The sequence below is a fragment of the Stegostoma tigrinum genome, chromosome 20 (assembly GCF_030684315.1).
Source record: "Stegostoma tigrinum isolate sSteTig4 chromosome 20, sSteTig4.hap1, whole genome shotgun sequence".
Lineage (NCBI taxonomy): Eukaryota > Metazoa > Chordata > Chondrichthyes > Orectolobiformes > Stegostomatidae > Stegostoma > Stegostoma tigrinum.
Window position 1 is genome coordinate 5,793,976 of NC_081373.1, and position 24,932 is coordinate 5,818,907.

The following is a 24,932-nucleotide window of genomic DNA, read 5'->3' on the forward strand; positions in this document are numbered from 1 at the left end:
AGACAGAAGCATTGTATGATTTCAAGAAGGAGTTGGATATGGCACTCGGCGCTAAAGGGATTAAATGAAACAGGAGAAAAGGAGGAACGGGGACTAAGTTGGATGAAGCTTAGATCATATTGAGTAGCAGAGCCGTTTTGAAGGGCTGAATGGTCTACTACAGTTCCTATTTTCCATGTTTCTCTAGAGACAGTCCAGTAACTATTTAATGCGGAATTGAATACTTTTGTGCACTGCCATTGCATTGCATGGATTAGATTAGATTAGATTAGATTCCCTACAGTGTGGGAACAGGCCCTTTGGCCCAACAAAGTCCACACTGCCACTTGAAACAGGATCTGACATAGATTGTTGAACCCACAACGTGATAACATATGTGTAGTAGCTAACTTGTGAAATGTTACTTGCACAATGAGTACAATTAGAACATTTACACATTGTGAGAAAGCCAGGTGGAAGCCAGCTCCATATAAAATATATTAACCACGTTGAATTGTTTTCTGGACATCCTGACCAAGAACACAGAAGCACCTCAATATCACATTTCAACAAATACTTCCATAAAACAGTTACATAAACCATACATAATTTATCTTCTTCACATAATATTTGCAAAAATGATTAATTATTTCATGCAATCTTGTCAAAATCAATAAATATTCCTCATAGTTACTGTACAAGGACAGTGAATAATTCACCATAATTTATACAAGGACACTGAATCTTCATTTAGTTTCTCCAAGTACAGATAATATTCCTTTATATTTGCTACACATTGTCCACTTCAAGAATAGTGATTTGTTGCCAATCATTTCCTTGATTTTTTTTTAACCTAGGGGTGAGGTAAATTGGAGAAGCTAGGTAGAATAGGTGCATAGAGGCTGGTACCCTGTCAACAATTCATCTTTATTTACATGTGCACAGTACACGGGCTGTGACCAACCAGCTTAAAGCCAGTCTCTAGGCTGAGGACACCTTCTGAATCTCTGTTTATATCTTTCAGCCAGGGCTACCTGATTGGCCCAGGTTAACAGATCCAATCAAGGATCTCACAGTCAATGGATCTACCTGGCAATGGTTCCAATCAATACATTAGGGCTGTCCTCTTTGCAGACAAGGTTAAAGAAAGAGATGTAACAATGTTAAAAATCATGAGGAGCCTGTACAGTGTCAGTATAAACTGTTCCCAGCATTAGATGAATTGAGAAACAGCACACTCAGATTTAAAGTGATTGGCAAAGAATTAGTGGAGACATGAGGAAGCGCTTTTTTTAATGATGTGAGTGGTTAGGATTTGGGCATCTGGTGGAGACAGGTCTAATCGTAACTTTGAAAAGGGGATTAGAAAAGTTCCTGAGGAGAAAAAGAAATTTGAAATTGATGGGATAAGGGCAGGGGCATGTCATAGAGTTACAGAACACAGAAACAGACCCTTCAGTCCAAGCAGTCCATGCTGAGCATAATCCCAAACTAAACTAGTCCACCTGCCTGCTCATGGCCCATATCTCTCTAAACATTTCCGATTCATGTACTTATCCAAATATCTTTTAAACGTTGTAATTGCACCCACATCCAAAACTTCCTCTGGAAGTTTATTCCACACACAAACCAGCCTCTGTGTAAAACATTTGCCCCAATGTCTTTTTTAAATCTTGCTCCCCTCAATTTAAAATGTGTCCCCAGTCTTGAAATTCCCCATCTTTGGGAAAAGATAACTTATTATTAACTCTATCTATTCCTCTCATTATTTTATAACCTTCTATCAGGTCACCTCTCAAACTCCTATGCACCCCTGAAAAGAGTCCCAGCCTAGTCTTATAAGTCAAACCTTCCATACCCAGCAACATCCTGGTAAATCTCTTCTGATCCCTCTCCAGCTTAATATCCTTCCTTAAACTGGGCGACCAGAACTGGACATAATAATCCAGAAGAGGCCTCACCAACGTCCTGTACAATCTCAAAATGGCGTTCCAACTCCTACACTCAAGCACAGGCAAGCACACTAAATGCTTTTTTAACTGTCCTGTCTATGTGTGGCACAAACTGAACTGTTCCTGGAGATAGTCTTCAGCAACACAGTGAAATGTCTTCCTCTCTGCTATAGAGTTCTATAATTCTCTGTCTTTTCCAGTTTTGAAGAACATTCTTCCTGGGAACTAGGCAATGGTGATGAAGCTGAGTTTGTCTGGCCTCCTATCTAAAATCATTCAGAGTAGTACAATGTAATTTTTGATATCTTCAAAGGGAAATTGTTTCATCTCCTCTTTCCAAGATTCTAATGGGGCAACTAGGAACGGACAGACAATCTGAATCTTCTCACTCTGTGGAACTGCCTGACACAACTCCTGTCCATAAAACTTTCATGCAACTTGTATAATTCCACACCTTGGTCTTCAAATGAATCAGATGAGTTTTGATCTTGAAAGAATTGGCCAATGAGGTCATTCCGAGTACCAAGGTGAGCTAATTCATCCTGTTTTGAAGAGTCACATTGGACTTATAATGTTTCTCTCTCCGTTGATGCTGCGGGACCTGTTGAGTTTCTTCAGCAATTTCTATTCGTACATCAGATCTGCATCTGCAGTACATTATTTTTGATAGTTACTTAAAAGAAAAACAAGTGGTTTCTTAGAATGTGTCTCTGAAGAAAACAGCCAGTTACTAACAGAAGCACACAGGAATTAGGAGCAATAACAGGCCATCTGGTCTCTGAAACCATCTCCACCCAACAATAAGATCCCTGCTGATTTGATTGTGACCTCAATTCCACTTTCCTGTCCATATCCCATTATCCTTGATTGCCTTGTCAATCAAAACTCTCCCTAACTCAACCTTGCACATATTTTCAATAACCGTATCTCTACGCTCACTGGAAAAGAGAGATCAACAGGCTAATGACACCCTGAGAAAAGAAAACATTTTGTTTCCAGCTTAAATGGAATACCCCTTATTTCTAAACTGCATCCCTGATTTCTGCAACTGTTAATATTTTAGATGTCAAAGGAATCGAAGAGTATGAAGAAAAAGTGAGGATATGGTATTGAGACAGAGAATCAGCCATGATCATATTGAGTGGCCAAGCAGGCTTAAAAAGCCTACTCCTGTTCCTGGTTTCTATTTTCCTAAACACCTCCACAAGGGAAAATATCTTCTTAGCATCCAGTCTGTTAAGTCATCTCAGGATCTTATATGCTTCAATAATATGAAATTAACCTCACATAAACTCTCCAAATAATATTAAGTAACTTCTCATTCTTCAAAACTCCAATAGTAAAAAGTCCAATCTATTCAAACCTTATTCTTAAGTTAAATCCTTCATCCCAGAAATCAGTCAAGTGATCCTACTCCATGCTGTGTCTAATGCAGCTATGACCTTTAAGTTCGGAGATCAAAACTGTACACAGTATTCCAGATGCATAGCCTTCTTTGAGATGTGCTTTGTGCATCTTAGAGAACTCCCTTAAGATACTATCTATCTTTATCCCTCACCGTTGGTCTCCAAAATGCAAATATCACAAACCTTGCCTCCTCGTCATAAAGGGTCCCCAATTCCTTTCTGCCCAAACAGCCTCTGCTTACTTTATTCTACCATGTCACTGCTACCAAAGACATCACTGTAATCCCAGCAGCACTTACTATTTGCTATTTGCTTTTGTCATTGTTGAGACTACTCAGCTGCCTGCCCATCCTATTAGCTAGCAGCTCTCAAAAGGGATATACCTGTCCCTGACCAGTGCAAATTCTATACTCACCTCCTTAAGGCCATCTCCAGTCTATTAATCTGTAGATCAGCCTCTGCGTTCAGGGGTCTGTAGATTAGGTAGGTTATAAGTGGATGGGTCTGGGTGGAATGCTCCAAGGGTCGGTGTGGACTTGTTGGGCCGAAGGACCTGATTCCACACTGTAGAGATTCTATTCTATTCTTAAAAAGTATTACACTTATGAGTGAGAGTTCCAGTGATTCATTATCTTCGACCATAAATTGTAAGTCCTCGTCTAATTCAATAAATGGGCACCAAACACAGTTGGCACAACAAATGTGAGAACAAGCGCTTGTTGAATTAAAATTACACATTCAGTATTTGGTAGATATCCTGGGTGATTATTGCATATCCTCATTTAGCATGCTGCTTCTACAGCAGGAGCCTAGAGTGATGTGCCTGGATCACCATATGTTATCTGCATGTTCCAAGTAAACCAACCTAGAAATTCCAAAAGAATTAATAATAAAATTGAGGATTTGTTTGAAAAATATTGCATGTAATAAGTCGCAAAGCACAGTGAAACCTGTTTTGCAAAATTAAAATTAAGTTGAAATATTAGAGAAGATGACACTAAAACATTAACATTGCATGGCAACAGTGAAAGCCAATAGCCGTATGAGAACATGATGTCTTTCACAAACCATGTCTTGTCATATGGTAGCTAGACTAAACTGTAAAATAAAATTTAACAAGATTGCTTCAGATTTTGTGACATCAGTTGCCAAGCAAAATATCTCAAGGCACGATACCGAAGGAGAAATAGAGAAAGCAGTGGAGGAATTAACTTAATTCACAGTCAGAGATGTCAGTATGGAGGTACAGGGAGTGAGAAATTGGTAAAACGAAAGACCTGTCAGCAAAGAATAATATAGCATTTGTATTGTCCTTTCTATTTCCATGCAATTAACAAAATTTGTTGCAGGCAATTGAATTGTTACACTTATTCTAATGCCAAAGGCAATGGCACTTTCTTCACCCTATGAGTTCAGCACCACCTTAAACCACTTAATGATTTTGTTGGGATAAAGCAAACATGTTCTTGTGAAGGTAAAGTAAAGTTGGTATATGTCCAGAGAGAAAGACGTAAGGGGGTGAGTTGGTCACGATATGCAGGCAAGGGGCTAAGGTTGAGATGGTGAGGCCTTCATGGTGACCCTAGCTGGTATGGAATTGAATCTCAGCTGTTGGCTACACTCTACATCACATACCAGCCATCCAGCCAAATAAACTAACTAAACCCCTCCTAGGGGGGTCTAAGTAAAAGAACAGAGACAGTATTACTCTCGCACTCACTGTTGGCTGTGGCTTAGTAACTGGCACACTCACCTCTGAGTCAATAGGTTGCAGCTTCTGGTCCTACACCACATTTGTTAACACAAAATCTATGCTGATCGTCCAGCTCAATACTGTGCGAATGCAACACAGGCAGAGGTGTTTGCTCTCTAATCAGATGTTAAACACAGGCCCTGCCGGCTCTGACAGGAGATTCAAAGATTTTCCATAACACTGTTCCAAAGATGTTCAAGGGACATGGTCCTGGTGTTCTGGACAATATTTACAGAATAGAATGGAGAATAGAATAACCTGTAATGTCACATATTCTCAATGAGTATAGTGAAAAGTTTATACATCGCCAATTACAGCACCAACTTAGATACGAAAGCACCTAGGCACAGATTCTTTAGTTATTCCTCAGTCTACACCACCGAAACAGACTATCTTGTGATTGTTACATTGATGATTCTGGGAGTTTGCTATGAGCAAGTTGGATGCTGTGCCTCAGAGATAGTAGGAACTGCAGATGCAGAATCTGAGATTACTCGCCCCATCTATGACACTCAGTAACGGCAATGTGCACCATTTATAAGACGCATTGCAGAAATTTACCAAGTGTCCTTATATAGTACCTTCCAAGACCCATAGCCATTACCATTTAGCAGATCAAAAGCAGTAAATACATGGGAATACTACCACCTGCAAGTCCCCTCCAAGCCACTCACCATCCAGACTTGGAAATATATTGCCATTCCTTGATTGTCACAAGGTCAAAATCATGGAACTATCTCCTAAACAGCATAGTGGTGTCCTTAAGACAAAGGGACAGCAGCGGTTCAAGAAGGCAGTTCATCACCAATTTCAACTAGGGATGAACAATAAATAATAAATACTGGACCAGCCAGCCATACCCATGTCTCCTGAGTGAATTAGGACAACGTACTGATACATGATCCTCAATTACCAGTACTATTGGCAGAGGCAAAATGGGAATTGTAATTGTGTGAAGTTGTTAAGACAAAATGCTTAATGGTAAGGTAAGATGTTAGCCCGTCATCTTTCACTGCGTACGAAGGACAGAGAGATCAGAGTGGGAGCAAGCAAGGTTTGTAAACTGGAAGCTAGAAAATAAAAAAAGTGAACCTTGGCATATTATCAAACATTACCATCTGGCCTGTCAGTCAAAGTCTAGAGACATAAAGAAATAGGGCAGGGTGAAAGGGTTAGTTATCATAAATTCTTTTCCTTGTGAAAATTCATTTTTCAGCTGTTCGAAAAGCTTATGAAGTTATTCAGAACAGTTGCCATCACACATGGAAATATTTAAGCTGATTAACTTGTGCTTGTATGGTTTAGTAAATTTGAAAAGTTGCCCTGCCATTAGCTACTACATTCCTTCTTATCTGTAACACATTCAAGGATGAGTTACTCCCTCACCAGTAAGTAATAATTGATTTATTGAGTATGGAAGAAGTGCCTTCTTATACTGAAAAGTTATTGGACCACTTAAAACCAATTTTCTGCTGAGAAGCAGGACTTTGCAGAACAGAATGGAGTTGCAAACTGAATTCATGAATTAGGAGATGGAGAGGAAAGGGGAAAAAATAGCCTTGCTTATGATGTTCAATATTTATGCTGATAGCACATCAGTTGAGATTTCTATGAGCTGTTTAGATATTCCATTTTATCACAAACTGTTAAGGTCCCCCAAAGAATACTAAACAGCTTGGAAAAATTCTGTCCAATTTATTCTAATTTTTCTTGTCGTGCTTTTATACATTTCATTTGATTCAAATTATTGAGTTCAGTGACCATATTCTAGTGCAGTTTCTACAAAAGTAGAGCTCTGATGTAGAAGGAGAGCTTTAGGGATATTGTTATAGTGCCAATTTTATATCATTATATCCCACTTTCTGGCCATGGGAGACCTCCCTAAGGATAAGCACTTAATCACTTGGACTTTCCAAATCACAAAGAGTATAGCAGTGAATTCAGATTTAGAAAATGAACAAGGAGCCCCAGTGTAACCTAAAAAATCTTCCATAATTGTTTTGAAATTTTTTTTCAAAAAAATGCCAGCAGTCCACCTGTTCATTGACTAACTGAGAGTAGAGCTCTTGATAGTTCACACCAGAGCCACAGCATATGGACATAAGAACAATATGTGACAGATAAAACATTCTGCTCTATCCATCCTGTCCCACATAATAGTGATACCTTGTGTATCAAAATATATACACTCTCTCCAGGACTCCCTTGTCCGCGCCACGCTCCCCTCCAGCCCCACCATACCCGGCACTTTTCCCTGCAAACGCAGGAAGTGCTACACCTGCCCCGACACATTCCCCCCTCACTTCCATGATAGATTCACTAGGAGGAAACAAAAGATGAGAGACTCACTACTGAAGGGATGCACAGAAATTGTATCTGGCCTACTCGAAATTATTCAACACCTCTGCCAATAGTTAAGCATGCAAATTCATGAAACCATATGATATTAATAAATACAACAGGATGGTTCCAGTTTCAATCTATTAGTTCTGCTGATCTCAATAAAAGAATGGCAATTATAAGGTCTCAGCAAAAAAATGTAGCTCAGGTTGTGGATGCAAAAGATCATGATTGTACACAAACCTACAGCAACACTACACCAAATGTTATCAAAGACTAAAGACCCCATACCAATAGTAAACAAGACCAACGTCATATGCAGAATACCATGCAGTGAGTGTGATAAACATTACATTGGACAAACACAGACGAAACTGACGACTGGGATATATGAACTCCAGCTGGCAGTAGAAAGACACACCAATATTCACTTGTCTCAATGCGCACAGACAAAGAAGGCCATCAGTTCGACTGGGACAAAGTGACCACGGTTGGACAAGCAAACACCAAACATGCAAGGGAACTTCTGGAAGCCTGGTTCTCAACACAGGACTCCATTAACAAACATATAGAAACAGACCCCGTATACAGACTGCTGCTAAAATAACAAAACAAAGCCACATCACACTAGAAGATCACATAAATCAGGAAGGAAGCAGAACACTAACGCTTCGATTAGAGGTTGCACTGATGATGGAAGGGTAATGAAACGTCAGCACACCACAGAACAACCGGTTCAGCGCGCTAATGGATAACTGAAAAGAATGGTAATACTGGGGCTCCAAGTGGCCTCAGCGTCCCTGGCCTGAAGAGAGAAAAGCAAAAAGCACATTCAGCATCCTCAGCATCGGTCATCAGTATATTGAGACAGGACAGACTCTCCAACTGGCAGGAACCCCAAATCTGTTCTGTGGGAGGATGTCCACTCAATTCAGTAGACCTTCTATGAGACTAAGGGATTCCATGGAGATGGATGCCCCACCCACTGAGAGCCGCTGCCTAATCAGAGACCAACAACTCCAGTGAACAGCAGCACCAGCAGGAAAGCAGTGCAGCTCCCAGTTCCTCACCCATCCAAACCCTCAGATCCCAGGCTACTGTTGTGTGCTAAGTGCACACCTAAGGGCTTCCGTTGGCAGCAGCCCAGAAAGACTGTCCATGAACCTTCATGCCACATGCTTAAATTAGTGGTGGTTGTGAGGTGTGAAAAGTGGTGAAGTCCTCACCCGCTACTCACTGTCCTGATTAATGGGCCTCCTTTCTAAGAATCACAATCATCATCAAGAGCCGGTAGAGGAGTGGGATGTATATATTAGACTTTCACCTATTCACTAGCATCCAGTGCATAAGCTCAACATGGGGATTGGTTACTTGGGCAGATAATGAAAGATTGCCAAAATTTGAAGAACACTAAACCAGCAGAAGAAGAAGAAACTTGCTTCTTTGTAAATTAAGAGAACATTTTCTATGTATATCATAGAGTGGTGATCATGTTACCGAACTAAACAGCAAGAGGTGTGGATTAAAATGCCAGAGAATATGGTTCAAACTTGACGACGTAAGTATAAGAATTTAAATACAGTTTAAAAACTAATCTGGAAATAAAAAGTTGGTATCAAGGGACCAAGAAGTTTGCAGATTGTTGCAAGGCCCCAAGCAGCTTGCTGCTGTCCTTTACAGAAGGAAATCTTCCATCCCCCACCCACACCTGGCCTGGTCTTTGTGGGACTTTAGGCCTGTAGCAGTGTGGTTGACTCCTCTAACTGGATCTGGTGGCCTTAGAGATGGGCAACAAATGTAACTAAGCTTTGGGTTTCGAATGCTTTCGCATGTCCAGTTTTACCTGAGGTCCTCCAGATTAGATACAGTCTTGCTGAGGAGGTGCTTCTCCCTTCTGAGTTTTCTGATCTCCATTCGGAGTAGTCGGATATCATCCACACGTTGCCTGTATTGTATCTCGCCTTTATTTAGCATGGAGTGCTGAATCTTGATCTTCTCATACAACAATGCCAGCTCATCATTACGGCGCACCAGCTGGGTGCCTAAAATGTCTCTCTCACTAATAACCTGGTAGGGATGTTAGAACAATGTTACTTGTAGAAACAACATTAAAACATACTGAAATCTGTAAAGAAGGTGAGTAGAAATCAATCCTGTTGCTACATAATGTCTGAGCTTGAAAAAACAAGGAAGGCTTCCCTGCAATTAAGGGCACATAATAAGCTTAATGGCCCTTAATATTTGCTAATAGGAATATGATGGGATAATTATGAACCCATAAATTAAGACTCTGCTTTGAAAATATTGGACAAAATTGTTTTCAAATAGGCTGTCACTTCAGCAAATAAAATGAAAAAACCCTGCTTCTTCACAATGTATATATTACGCATGAATACCACAAGAAACATTCAGAAATCACACAATGCCAGGTTACCATCCAACAGGTTTATTTGAAAACTTCCACAACCTCCACAACAAGAAACATTGGTTGCATTTACACTAAGATTATACCAACAGCATGAAGCCGTTATCCGCTCACACTGCTGTTATACAAAGCAACAAAATTTAGGGAGGGAATTCTAGCGTGTACTGCCAACACAGATGAAAGAACAATGGGAGAGTGAAGCAAAGGGTGTGGAAAATGTCCAAGAAACCATAATCAGAGGAATATCGGTGGAACTTGAGGAGTGGTACCAGTAAACGCTGGACTAGCAATGAAAGCCCCACACGTTGTTTGGTAGGAGCACTGGCCAGATTGTGGCACTCTGGTGGTAAAATGACTGGAAGGTTAATCATTACAAAACAGCAAAACATTTAGCAATGATTCCACTCACCTCCCCCTACCACCAACCCATCAATCCCATAAAAAGATCACAAGTCAGAATAGGATCAGTGTTGACTATGAGCTCTCTCGTAGCTTCTTGACATATGAGGACATATTTTATGATGTTCACACACTGTGCAGAAACTGAGTCACGTTGACATTGCCTGATTGCATTGAAATTTTCAAAGTATCGTGCTATAACCTCCTTTCTTGAACTGACGAGTTACATTTACTATTTTCCAATCTGATGGCACATTTCCAGAAGTTAGAGATTTGGGAAAATTAAAATGAATGAATTAATACTTCCACCATCTCAGCAGCCACTTCATTCTCAATTATAAAGCCTTTAGTTGTCTTTGAATTATTTTGCAACATCTAACCTTATCTAAAAGTAAACTCTGAACTCTGCATGCTCTGACTCTTTATGCCATGCCCAAATTATCATTTCCCTTACTGGAACCTTGTTTCTCTGCCTTGACCTCTCTATCTCTCTCTCACTTTAATTTATTGTCTCTTCACTCACTTGATCCCTTGCCTCACTATTAAGTTAAAGGACCTCCCTATTGCCCCAGATATAAAAGTGGCTTGAGGTCCCAGCCTCATTCCAGTGAAAGCAGTCTCAAGAAACATCTTCCATTTTACCCACTGCCCTTCAGCTCACCATGCCTGTGCTGACCAAGATGCCATTCTAAACTAATCTCATCTGCTTGCACATGGTTTGTACCCTTCTATTCCCTACCTGTTCATCTGTCTGTCTAAATACATCTTTAACTTCACTTTGCACCTCCATCTCCCATCTCCCACCTCCCCCTGGCAGCACAATCAAGGCACCTACCCTCTGTTTAAAAAAACTGGGCTCACACATCTCCTTTAAACTTCCCCCATTCCCCTCACTTTAAACCTATGCTCCCCATTATTTGACATTCCACCCTGGGAATAAAGACTCCAACTATCCATTGTATCCATACTTCTCATAACTTTCCATATTTCTATCAGGTTGCCCATCAGCCTTCAATGCTCGAGCCTCTCCTTATAGCTGGTTCCCTCTTCAAAGGTGCCACATCCTTTCTATAATGTGACAATCAGGACAGCACACAATACTCCAAGTGTGGCCTACCCAAAGTTCTGTGCAGCTGCAACATGACTTGCCGACTTTTATGCTCAATGCCCCAACTGACAAAGGCATGTATGCGAGAGGGCTTCTTTATCCATTTGTGCTGCCACTTCTAAGCAACTATACACTTCCAACCCCTTTTAACTCTCCACTCTAGTTTACCCAATGCAAATTCACTCATGCGTAACATAATAATTCAGATACTATTACCACGGTTCTTCTTTTTAATATAAACCCTACTCACTTATCCTAATTCAGCAGAGACTCTTTCCTGATCCTATCCATATTTACATGAACCACAAACACCGGATCATCCCTCTCCCACTGCAAGTCTCTCTCCAGCTCATGTCCTGAACGCTGGCAACACAACCTTCAGAGTCTCACTCTTGGCTGCAGAGAACTGTCTATCTCCCTGGCTATTCAATTCTCTACGACCATTACATTGCTATTTATTCCAGCACTTCAATGGCTTCCTGCCCCATGTATAGAACATAGAAAAGTACAGCACAGTACAGGCCCTTCGGCTCACGATGTTGTGCCGTGGAATAATCCTAATCCAAAAATAAAATAACCTAACCTACATTCCCCTCAATTCACTGCTGTCCATGTGCATGTCCAGCAGTCGCTTAAATGTCACTAATGACTCTGCTTCCACGACTACCACTGGCAAAGTATTCCATGCGCTCACAATTCTCTGGGTGAAGAACCTCCCTCTGATGTCTCCTCTATACCTTCCTCCTAACACCTTAGTCTCGTGACTTCCTCAAAGAACTCAATAAGATTTGTAAGGCATGATCTGCTCCCCTCAAAGCCATGCTGACTCCCTTTAATCACGCTATGCTTTTCCAAATAGTCATAAATCCTGTCCCTCAGAATTCTTTCCAAAACCTTGCTGACCACAGACATAAGACTGACTGGTCCGTAATTTCCAGGGATCTCCCTATTGCCTTTCTTGAAAAGAGGAACAACATTTGCCTCCCTCCAATCTTCCGGTACAACTTCCATGGAGAGTGAGGACGCAAAGATCTTCGCCAGTGGCTTAGCAACCTCCTTTCTCGCTTCCCGGAGCAACCTTGGATAAATCTGGTCTGGCCCTGGGGACTTATCAATCTTAAATTTGCCAAAATTTCCAGCACATCAACTTCCTCAATCTTGATCTGTTCAAGCCTGTTTCCCTGCTCCTCAAAGTTCTCATTCACAACAAGGTCCCTTTCCTGAGTGAAAACCGAAGCAAAAAACTCATTTAGGGCTTCCTCTATCTGCTCAGACTCCACGTACAAGTTCCCTGCGCTATCCCTGATCGGCCCTACCTTCTCCCTGATCATTCTCTTATTCCTCACATATGAGTAAAATGCCTTCGGGTTCTCCCTAATCCTTCCTGCCAAGTCTTTTGCGTGCCCCCTCCTGGCCCTCCTCAGTCTACTTTTGAGCTCCTTCCAAGGAAGCCTGTAATCCTCTAAAGCTGTGTTAGACCCTTGCTTCCTCCACCTTACGTACGCTGCCTTTTTCTTTTTGACGAGAAGCACCTCTGTACCCGTCATCCAAGGCTCCTTAATCTTACCCCTTCTTACCTGTCTCAGAGGAACAAATTTATACATCATTCGCAACAACTGCTCCTTAAACAGCCTCCACATGTCTGCTGTGCCCTTTCTGTGGAACAATTGCTCCCAATCTGTACTTCCCAACTCCTGTCTGATAGCATCATAGTTTCCTTTTCCCCAGTTAAATATCTTCCCCTGGTAACTGCTCCTTTCCCTTTTCATGGCTATGGTAAATGTGAGGCTGTTGTGGTCACTGTCGCCAAAGTGTTCTCCCACCACGAGATCTGACACCTGTCCTGGCTCATTGCCGAGTACCAAATCCAAAATGGCCTCCCCCCTCGTCGGCCTGTCCACATACTGAGTAAGGAAACCCTCCTGAACACACCTGACAAAAACGGCTCCATCCAAACCATCTGCACTGAGGAGGTTCCGGTCAATATTGGGAAAGTTGAAGTCACCCATAACAACAACCCTGCTACGTTTGCACTTTTCAACAATCTGCCGGCCAATGAGTTCTTCGATCTCCCTACTGCTATTTGGGGGTCTGTAGAAAACCCCCAGTGAGGTGACTGCTCCCTTGCTGTTCCTACTGACTCAGTCAATAAACTTTCCTCGGCAACCTCAGCCCATACCACATCAGTAGACGAGTCCTCGTCAAAAGTTCTTTCAGCCACCATTATACTGTCCTTGACCAACAAAGCCACACGTCCCCCTCTTTTACCACCTTCCCTGACCTTAATGAAAGATCTAAACCCTGGAACCTGCAACATCCATTCCTGACTCTGCTCTATCCATGTCTCCTAAATGGCCACAACATCCAAGTCCCAGGTACCTATCCAAGCTGAAAGCTCACCTACCTTATTCCGGATACTCCTGGCGTTAAAGTAGACACACTTCAATCCAGTTTGCTGTCTGCCCGCACACTCCTGTGACAGTGAGGTCCTGACCATGTCCTCCCTACACTCATCCTCCTGTGTACTAGGACCACACCTCAGTTTCCCATCCCCCTTCTGAGCTAGTTTAAATCCACCCGAATAGCACTAGCAAATTTCCCGCCCAGGATATTAGTGCCCCTCTGGTTCAAGTGGAGACCGTCCTGTTTGTAGAGGTCCCACCTTCCCATGAATAAGCCTCAATTGTCCATGTACCTGAAGCCCTCCCTCCTGCACCGTCCCTGCAGCCACGTGTTCAGCTGAAATCTCTCCCTGTTCTTTGCTTCGCTATCACGTGGCATGGGTAACAAACCAGAGATAAGCACTCTGTTTGTTCTAGCTCTCAGCTTCCACCCTAGCTCCCTGAAATCCTGCCTGACATCCCTATCCCTCTTTCTGGTGTCATGGTCAAATCACTCACACACCCCTCTGCCTTTACTTTCATCCAAACAGGTTGCAAGAACCTCAAATTTGTCGGATAATGTCAATCACTGAGGACCCTCAGTTTTTCCCTTCTCAATCCCCATATCAGTCACACCCTACTGTGCCCAATTACCGACCGAATTTGAAGGTCCGACACCTAGAATTACTGCAGAAATAAACTAAAAATACACAAAATAAAGATAAACAAATATGCTCTATGAGTACACAGGATACTGAAAACTGCTATTTTGGCAAAACCAGCAATTAAGTAAGCATTTATATCTATATAGCACCAGTTGTATTTTTGAGACATTCAAATTGCACCGTTTTAATCTGGAATGATTAACTATCTCATGCAGTCCAGTGCAATGTACCTGATCCAGCTCCTTCTTTTGTCGAATCCTCTCTGTGTCAGCCTCATCAATAATTCGCAGCAGCTTTCTTTCTTCTGTTTCCTGGTTTTCAATGAAAATCCTGGTGTCCTGGGCCTGTTGTTTCATCTTCTGCAGTTCAATCTGCAATTCGGAAAGAAATAGCTGAAACTGTGAGTCTGATCAATATTTTGAAAATTCAAACATCCTTCATGCAGTCTATTGGAACAGTAGATATACAGCAAGTGACAGAATTGTTGAAGAAGGAGGCTATTCAGCCTATTGTGTCTGTACTGGGTTTCCAATGAGCATTATGATTTAGTGCCATTTATCTGTCACCTCTCCAAAATACAATTATAAATTATTGCAGAAACATCTTCAGGCACAACAACAGAATAGTGGCTAGTATACCACCACTAAATCTGCTCCTGCCTTACATATAATTGTTTCCCAAATGATGCAAGCAATGGCCAAGAAAGTAACTTAACACATTACAATTTTTTCATCATCAGCTCGCATTTCCAAGCTGATTTTCCCTCTTAATTGAACAAAAAAAGGGCAGGAATCGATCACGTTATTTACTTCAGTTTGATTTTTTATATGTATTTTTCTATCTCACATTTTTATAAGGGTGATAGATGTTAATGCTAGAAGCACAACACTATCCCATTCTGGACATTCAGTATCAGCATTCAGGTTTCCTATTTTGATATCTCATAAAATTAACCTTCTTGAAAATGAAATCTTTGGAGGAGATGTTGAGGCACATGGATAGCATCATGACACCCCGGGGCCAGAATCTCTGGATTGTGAACTTGAGAGCCACAGAAGGTGCTTTCGGAACTTAGCCAAATAGGTTTATTGTCAAGTGTAAATTATTTGAATACACCTGATGGCAGCTGATAAAAGTGGGGGCTTCCTGGTCAGTCATTCTGCAGTGGACAGTGGCAATCCACTGCTGTACTTTGCCCATAAGCATGAACTAATCCAATTGCTGGAAGTGAGAAAAGACTGGAGAAGGGACAAACAGACAATCTCAGAGTTGGCAACATGTGATGACAGAATGATTATAGCACAGAAGGAAGCAATTAAGCTCATCACGTCCATGCTGACTCTCTTCAAAAATCAACACAACTAGACCCACTCAACCACTTCTTTCTTTTCAGATACTTATCCTGTTGAAACTCCTCAAGCTTATCTGTCTCTCCACCACACTCTCAGGTAGAGTATGATGAATGCATGGAAACACAAAATTGGAGCACAGGCAGGCCATGTAAGAGTGCTCCATCATTTGATAAGATCATGGCTGATGTGATAACCCCAAGATGCCTTATGAGATAAGTGGGTACCATGGGGATACAGTGTGTTACTTTCCCCTCCAGCCCCACTTTGCTTTAGCCCTTTCTATTCTTCCTACCCCTCCCTCCTGTTTGATGGTTTCATTAACCACAATGGGCTCTACATGCAAAATTACACAGGTGATTTATTGGTGGTTAATGCTTAAAAATAGTCACGGTGATTTGATATTAGGAAATCTTTCTGGTCGTGCGTGATTAAAAATAAGTATAAAGCACACCCAAAGGGCTCTTGTGGTGCAGCAGTAGTGTCCCTACCTCTGATGTAGGAGGCCCAGGTACAAATCCCACCAGCACCAAAGGTGTGTGCAACAACATCTCTGAACAGATTGAGTTAAAACAAAAGCAAACACAAAAATCTCATGTAGTACAGAAGTAATATCCCCACCTCTGAGCTTGAAAGCCCAAATTTAAGTCTCATCTTTTCTAATGGTATGTAATACAATCTGTAAACAGGTAGTTTAGAAAACAAAGCAGATCCAAGAAGGGTCTTGTGGTGCAATAGTAGCACCCCTACCTCTGAGCCAGGAGTCTGCGGTTCAAGCCCGACTTGCTCCAGAGATATGCGAAACATCTCCGAACAGGTTGATTAAAAAATATCTGTGAAGCAGATCTAATACTCTCAATATCTTAGAGAGTGGTGGTACCGCAGGAAGTGAAGTGCTTAACTTCCGCCACCAGCTCTTTTCTGCTCTCCTTATGTCCCCTTCACCTTTGTCCGTAATGGGATATTTTTTAATAATTAAAAATAGTGGTTGAAAATACAAATCCCAGAGTTCAATGTGACAGATGAACCCAGATGTGACTTGGTTGTTAGCCAAGATCAATAAGAGCACTATCTCAGAGGGGTTTTCATTTTTAGAGGTGCCCAGAATTATTGACTTTGCATGATTTACATCTTTACTTGGTTATAATACATTGTTCTTTTTGTGTTCTATTTGCCAATCTCTCAATATTTATTTGGACAAGATTAAGAGGTGACATGTGTTGAAATATCTATTATTGATATTTTAATGGTCCATAATATTGACTCCTTTACAGGATTGCAGGAACAACAGATTCTTTCAAAGTAAGATTTGTGAACATGTTTTATTCAGTTTCTGTCAGTAGTTCCACGCTTGCCATTGTTATTATATGGCTCATTAGTTTGTGCATTGTGCAAACTGGGCGATTGAGCACTGAAGAGGTCTGAATTGGCAAGGGGTCCCTGGAGACAATGGGGTGATGGTTGCATATCTGGGAGTGAAGTTAGAGAGCCTAAAGTCATCTTTCATAATTTTGACAAAGCCTGACTCGGACTTAGACACATAATCCAGTGCGTACCAGACTGTGGCTCGTCTCTTGCATCTGGAACGTCTCGAAAGAGTACCCTCCTCTTCATAGGATCATAGAATCCCTATGGTGTGGGAACAGCCCAACAAGTCCACACCAACTCTCTGAAGGGCATCCAACAGACTCACCAACCCCACCCTATCCCTGTAATTCCCATGGCTATTCCACCGAACCTGCATATCTTTGGACTGTGGGAGGAAACCAGAAAAAAACTATGCAGGCACAGAGAATGTGCAAACTACATACCGAATGAATGAATTGAATGAATTGAACCTGGGTCTCTGACGTTGTGAGACACCAGTGCTAACCACTAGGCCACCGTGCCAACCCCTGAAACACCTCTTCTTCCAGGGGCAACAGTATCATGGCTACATCCATTTTCAACTCTGAACTTTTCTCAACACTAGACAGAGGAAGAGCAGCTGTGGTTTCTGTCAGACCTTCTGGCTGTCTGAGGAGCAGGTATGTTTGGCTCCTGCCCCATGCAAGGTAACAGCTTTCAGATGATCCACATGCTTGTTCCGGATGGCATCACCTACCCGATCTTTGTAAGTAACAGGGCCTGAGCTCGCATCAACCTCATCTTGTACCCATACATGACCATTCCCATGGGGTTCCAGCACCAGATTTCATCTCTTGAGTTAAATTGTCTCTCTCACTTAAAGGAGGCATTTGGCTGGTATTGGCTTTCCTGCTGCTGTTTCATCCTCTCCCCTCAGTTCAGAAATATCAGGTGTAACCTGGTGCAGAGTCTTCTCCCCATCAGCAACTCCATTGAAGCTACTCATGTTTTTGTGTGGGGTGGTCCTATAATCGAACAGCAAGCAAGGCAGTTTTGTCTCAATTGATGCTGTAGGTAGGTTCTTTAAGCCTGCCTTCAATGTTTCGACCGCTCCTTCTGTTAGAGTGTTGAACAATGGATGGAATGAAGCTGTCTTACAAGGCAAATAATGTTGGGCTTCAAGAAATTTTCAAACTCCCCGCTGGTAAATGACATCCCATTGTGTATTTCCAATACATCCAGGAGTCCGTTCATTGTGAACGATGCTCACAGTTTTTCAATCATCAATCCTGAGTTTGCTGAAAAAACCTTATATACATCCAACCGCTTTGAATGGGCATCCAAATGACCAGGAATATTCAGCCCATGAAAGTTCCGGCATAGTTGACATGGAACCAAGTCCAGGGCTTAGCCAGCAATTCCCACAAATGTGGGGAGCTGCTGGTGGTAACTTTGTCCTTGCTGACACTCTGGGCAATGCCCCACCATCACAGCTATGTCAGCATCCAACACTGGCCACCAGGCATAGCTTCTAGCTAGCTTCTTCATCTTTGAAAACCCCAGATGATGCTGATGGAGTTCAGCCAATATTTGGCAACGACCTTTACTGAGGACAATTACCCTTGCTCCCTGCAGTAATATGTCATCCTCTACGGTGGTCTGGTCTCACCGGGTCCAGAAAGGTTTCAATCTGGATGGCCCTTCTGATTCCCCCATGAGCACTCGTTGTTTCAATTTCATTAGGGCAGGATCTTATTGTGTCCACAGTCAGATATTGTCCGCAGTGACTGGAAGGGCGTTCAGAAAGTTTACAAACAAAATGCCACTTGGTTCCCTGGACACTGTTCTAACTTGTACATACTGAGAATAAGGGCCCAATACTGAATTCTACTAGAAACTATGGGCAGCATGCCTTGTCTTCCTTCAGTACCCTGGCAGGAGTTTGTGATCTGTGATTATGACAAATTTCCATCTGTTAGGGTACTAGTGGAACTTCTTCACATTAAAGATGACTGCTAAACCTTCTTTCTCTATCTGGGCATACTTTTGTCTGGCATCAGCCAGAGTCCAGGGAAGCATACACTGTCAGGCATTCCTATCCTTCGGGCCACCAGTGAGCCAACATACCACAATACTGCACCAGGAGGCATTACATGTCAGCACTACTTTTTCCTTTAGATCGTAGTAGGCCAACACCTTAGATGGCGATAGCTGCTTTTTCACTTCCCTAAAGGCTGCTTCTGGTCTTTGCGACAATTTCCAAGGCTGACCCTTTTTTAATAGCAAGCGTGAGGGTACCAAGATGGAGGCCAGGTTATGTATGAATTTTCTGTAATAATTCATGAACCCAAGGAAAGACCTATGCTCTGGTACAGATGTAGGAGGCTTCCTAGACCACTCTCACTTTCTCTTCCAATGGTTGTAAGTCAGTTTTGTTCACTCTGTAACCCAAGTAGGTCACTTGGGCACCTGAAACACAGATTTTTCCCTTCTAAGGGGTACGCCCACCTGGAAGAAATGTTTAAGCACTATGTCCAAGTTCTCCTAATGTTCTTTATTGGTCTTCGCCGTTATTAGTGCATCATCCAGGGAAATGGCAACGTTGGGTGGTCCTTGTAAAATGTTCTCCTTGATCCACTGGACAAGAGCACAGGCTAATGATATCCCAATTGGCAGTCTGGTATATTGCTACAAATCCTTATGGAAATTAATTGTAGTGTACTTCTGGGACTCCCAGAAGTGCAGCTTCTGGGCTCATGTCAAGCTTCCTGAGGACAGCCACCACCGCCGCCAACTTTGCTTACAAATCCTCTATGTGAGGGATCGAGTATTCACTCAGCTGCAAGAAGCAGTTTACTGTTTGTTTAAAATCCCCACAACTGTGAACTGAGTTGTCAGGTTTCACAATCAGTACGACCAGTGCTGCTCACTCTGCAAACTGTGTGCTGGTTTGATGATTCTTTCACTCTCCAACCTCCTGATTTCAACCTCTACTTTTGCCACAAGGCAAATGGCACTGGATGGGCCTTGCAAAGTCACAAATTGCGTCTTCGTCGAAATGTAAATTGGCTTTGGCCCCTTTGACAGTCCCAAGCACGTCTTCAAAAAAATCCTGGTATTTTACTAGGACTTCACTGAGGCAACCATTTTCTCATCAAAAGATGTTGAGCCACTCAAGATGAATTTTCCTCAACCGATTCCACTCCAGGAGGCTTGGGTCCCAGCTTTTTACGACCATCAGTTGTAACTGCACCAGCTGCTCCTCATAGGGGGCCATAACTGAAGTCAGACCCCTAATCCGCAATGATTCCCCCAATGTATGTTCTCAGTCCGGCCAAGATCTTGTGCCAGCTCAAAGGTAGAAGTCCCAAGCAAATTTTGTTAGAGACAGATTCTGAAACCACAGCTGCACTGGTATCGACCTTCATGGGAACTGGGTGGCCATTTAACTAAATATCAGTTTTAGTTGGCTCTGATTTGGGTGTCACGAAGTCATTTAATTGTAGGGGAACTTTACAGGGTGTGCACTCTCCTGGGTACTGGCCTCCGAGTCTTCAAAATCAGGCCAGGTCTTGTAGGATTCCTTTGCTGTCTTGAGTCTCATACCACCAGCAACTGTCTTGGCTTGCCAACCCAAACCGTGAAGAACTGTTTAACCATTTGGCCCAAGTTCGGCTTTGTTGTGGGGTTCTGCTGTGGATCCGCTCAGGGCATGCCCTGTGTGAGGCTCTGCAATTGCCTACACTCAAGTGGTATTCCCCAAGCTCAGTCGGACAGATGAAGGTGTCCACTCTCCTTTGCGATGCCCTGCAGTTCCCATGCTCCACTTGCAGCATTTTCTTACAACAGAACCAGCCGGAATCAGAATCCCCTGGTTCTCTAACAGCCAAACAAAGGATTGAGCATCTCAGGATTAGGGGATGTTTGAGGATGTAATATTCCTTAATTAACCCTGTCAACTCTTAGAAGGTTTTATTGTGCAGTGCCTCCAGGTAAGATAAGCCCTTTATAATTGAAAATGCCATGGGTCCACATGCAGTCAGAAGGATTACTCGTTGATTTTCATCTGCCCCAATGTCATTTTCCTGCAAAAAAATTTGCATTCTTTTCACATACTGGGTCCAGTCTTCAACAGCAGGAACAAATGAATCAAACCTCCCAAACAGATGCATGATGCCAGAAATGCATACCCCAACTCCAAAACGACAGTTAAGAGTGAATGTCCTTCAGGCACATCCTGATTTACCCCCGTCACCACGAAAATAACTGCACAGAGGCCAGGGTGTCCCGTCGCCAAATTATCCGTGATTTACTGGAGCACAGTACACTGGCTGTAGCCAGTCAACTCAGAGTCAGTCCCCAACTGAGGAGATTCTAATCTAGCGAGTTTTGAGAAGATTTGTAGCTCAGGTTGCGGTTCTGGATGTGAGATTGCTCGCTGAGCTGGAAGGTTAGTTTTCAGACGTTTCGTCACCATTCTAGGTAACATCATCAGTGAGCCTCCTGTAAAGCGCTGGTGTTATGTCCCGCTTTCTACTTATATGTTTAGGTTTCCTTGGGTTGCTGATGTCATTTCCTGCGTTGATGAAATCATTTCCTGTTCTTTTTCTCAGAGGATGGTAGATTGGCTCCAAATCAATGTGTTTGTTGATAGAGTTCCAGTTGGAATGCCATGCTTCTAGGAATTCTCATGCGTGTCTCTGTTTGGCTTGTCCTAGGATGGATGTGAGCCTGAAGAGCATGACTATCCCAGGCAGCGGAAGCCTTCAGGTCAAGAACTCCCTGTACATGGACAACGTCGCCGTCTTCTGCATCAATCGTCAGTCGGTGAGAAGGCTGTTGGACATCTGTGGCCAGTTTGAACTGGCCTCGGGTGCCAAAGTCAATAGGGGTAAGAGCGAGGTCATGTTCTTCGGGAATTGGGACGACCGCTCCTTCATCCCCTTCACCTTCAGGACAGACTACCTGAAGGTGCTGGGTGTTTGGTTCGGTGGAACTGGGACGTGCACTAAGACTTGGGAGAAGCGTATCACCAAACTGAAGCGGAAGCTGGGCAGGTGGACGCTCCGGTCCCTCTCCATCACGGGTAAGAACCTGGTTGTCAGGTGCGAGGGGCTTTCGGTACTGTTGTATGTGGCGCAGGCCTGGCCTATTCCCTGGACCTGCGCCGCTGCGGTCACCCGGGCCATCTTCCACTTCATTTGGGGGTCGAGGATGGACCGGGTCCGCAGGGACACCATGTACAAAGACCTGGAAACTGGGGGAAAGGGCGTACCAAACGCCACCCTCGCCCTGATGGCTACCTTTGTGTGCGGCTGCATCAAGCTGTGCGAAGATCCTCAGTACGCAAACACAAAGTGTCACTACTTACTGAGGTTCTACCTGTCCCCGGTGTTGCAAAGGATGGGCCTGGCCTCGTTGCCGCGGAACGCTCCGAGTAGTTGGACCGTCCCGTACCACCTGTCCTTCGTGGAGAAATTTTTGAAAGGAAACACCTTTGACCACAAGGCCGTCAGGCAGTGGTCTGCACATAGTATCCTCGAGACCCTTCGGGAAATGGAGAGGGTGGATCCCGTCGTGGTTCTCCACGCAGACTGCCAAAGTCATTTGGCAGAATGCCTCATCGCCAGAACTTTCAAACAAGCACAAGGACATTGCTTGGCTGGCGGTGAGAGGGGCTCTGGCAGTGAGATCCTTTATGCATGCCCGGAATCTCTGCGCCACCGCACGCTGCCCTCAAGATGGCTGCGGGGGGGATGAGACTGTCGATCACCTCCTTCTGGAGTGTGCCTATGCGCAGGAGGTCTGGAGGGGGATGCAGTGGTATTTGTCGAGGTTCGTCCCAAGCAGCTCCGTGACGCGGGACTCCGTGCTCAACGGGCTGTTTCCTGGGACGCACACCGAGACCAACATCAACTGCGCCTGGAGGACCATCAATGCGGTGAAAGACGCTCTTTGGTCTGCCCGCAACTTGCTGGTCTGCCAGCTGAAAGAACTGACCCCGAGCAAGTGTTGCAGACTGGCGCACTCCAAGATCCAGGACTACATGCTGAGGGACGCGCTAAAGCTTGGGGCAGCCGCCGCCAAGGCACGGTGAGGAAAGACCACGGTATGAAACCCCTCGTCCAGAACGGAAAAAAGGGCCCTATCTGGTAACTGGGCCCAGCTGGCGCCTTCCCCAACTAGTCAGGGGGCCAACTGGGACTGTGCGGGGTGACGACTGCCGGGGTATTTTCTTTGCTTTGCTTTTTTTCTTCTTTGTTTTGTTTTTTCCTTTAGTTGGTGTACGTACCCCCTGGGTAACCCAGAGCGGCTTGCATGACTGGGTAGGTGTATAAATGTTTTATTTTTTGTACATTCTATGAATAAAGTACATCTTTTCAAATAAAAAAAAACCATCACTGCACAGTTGCAACTGTGTACACCATAAATAAGATGAACTTCGGCAATTCACCAAGACTACTTTGAAAGCACCCTCCAAACCTGTAAATAAATCCCCAAAGAACTGCATATACTGGAAAACAGAGGCAAAAGCAGAAATTGCTAGAAAATCTCAGCAGGTCTGGCAGCATCTGTGGAGAGAAAATAGAGTTAAAATTTCCGGTCCTTCCTTCAGAACGGGTTGCAGCTCGGAAAAGTTTGGTATCTATGCTGAAGGTGGGATGGAGAGACGGGTTAGAAAGAAAACAGTTGGACAGACAAAGGAGTGGCGAAATGTCAACTGGGAGAATCAATAATTGATTATTGCTAATGGAGACTATTAATAGCTGACAAAGGGTGGTATGTGGTAGCAGCCCTTGTGATGATAAGGCCGGGTGAGTGGTGCCTTCGCTAAGGAACACCACAGAAAGTATTCAAGCACTAAAATTATTGAACTCAGTATTGATTCCTGAAGGTTTCAGGACCCTTCAGCAGAAAATGAAGTGCTGTTCTTCCAGCTTGCACTGAGCTTCAATGCAGCATTGCAGCAAATCTGAGACAGAGATGCTGGCCAGGGAACATGGTGATGAATTGAAATGGCAGGCAGTTGGAAGCTCAGGGTCATTTTAGTGAACAATATAAGGCATTCTGCAAAGTGGGCACCCAGTCTGTATTTCATCTCCACAAAATACAGCAGACAACCTTGAGAGCACAGAATATAGTAGAATAGATTGAGTGAAATACTGGTTAATCGCTGCTTCACCTGGAAGGTGTGTTTGGGGCCTTGGATAGCGAGGAGAGATAAGGTAAACAGGCAGGAGTTACACCTTCTCTGATTGCATAGGGAGATGCAGTGGGGTTGGGAGGAGGTGTTGGAAATTGAGTAGGAGTGGATGAAGGTGTCCTGGATGGAACAGTCACTGCAGAAAGTTGACAAACGAAGGGGAGGGGAATTTGTGTCTGGTATCTAAACCTGCAACTTTACCATCTGAAAGAGTACAGCAGCAGACACATGGAAACACCTGTTGTGCCGCCTGTGGGTTCCTTTCCTAGTCACACACAATCCTGGCTTGGAACGATATCACCATATCTTCACTGTTGTAGATTCAATAACCTGTAACTTCCTCCCTAACAGCACTATGGGTGCACATTCAGTAGTTTGAGACAATGGCTCACCTGCACCTTCACAAAGACAATTAAAGATGGCAACAATGCTCACATCCAATAAATAGACTTATAAAAATGTACAATATCAGGTTGCAATATCAAACGGTAAAAACCTTTTGCCTCTTCCTAATGGAACAAACCAAAGCTCAGAGAATTGGCAATAAGGGTCTTAAGAGTGCTGGTAATAAAATTCACATAATGTTGGTCATTACTGGCCCCAGGGATCTCATTATTGTTCTTG

At 43.3% G+C, this 24,932-nt stretch overlaps 1 protein-coding gene across 1 annotated transcript in view; it reads right to left on the reverse strand.

The window, feature by feature from the left end:
* The window catches only part of cfap58 (cilia and flagella associated protein 58), a 219,804-nt gene that overhangs the window by 104,282 nt on the left and 90,590 nt on the right, over window positions 1-24,932 (reverse strand). The window contains exons 12-13 of the mRNA XM_048551167.2: window positions 14,639-14,779; window positions 9,274-9,497 (exon numbers count right to left, since the gene is read on the reverse strand). Of these exons, the coding sequence (XP_048407124.1) occupies window positions 9,274-9,497; window positions 14,639-14,779 (365 nt within the window). The remainder of the gene's footprint in view (window positions 1-9,273; window positions 9,498-14,638; window positions 14,780-24,932) is intronic.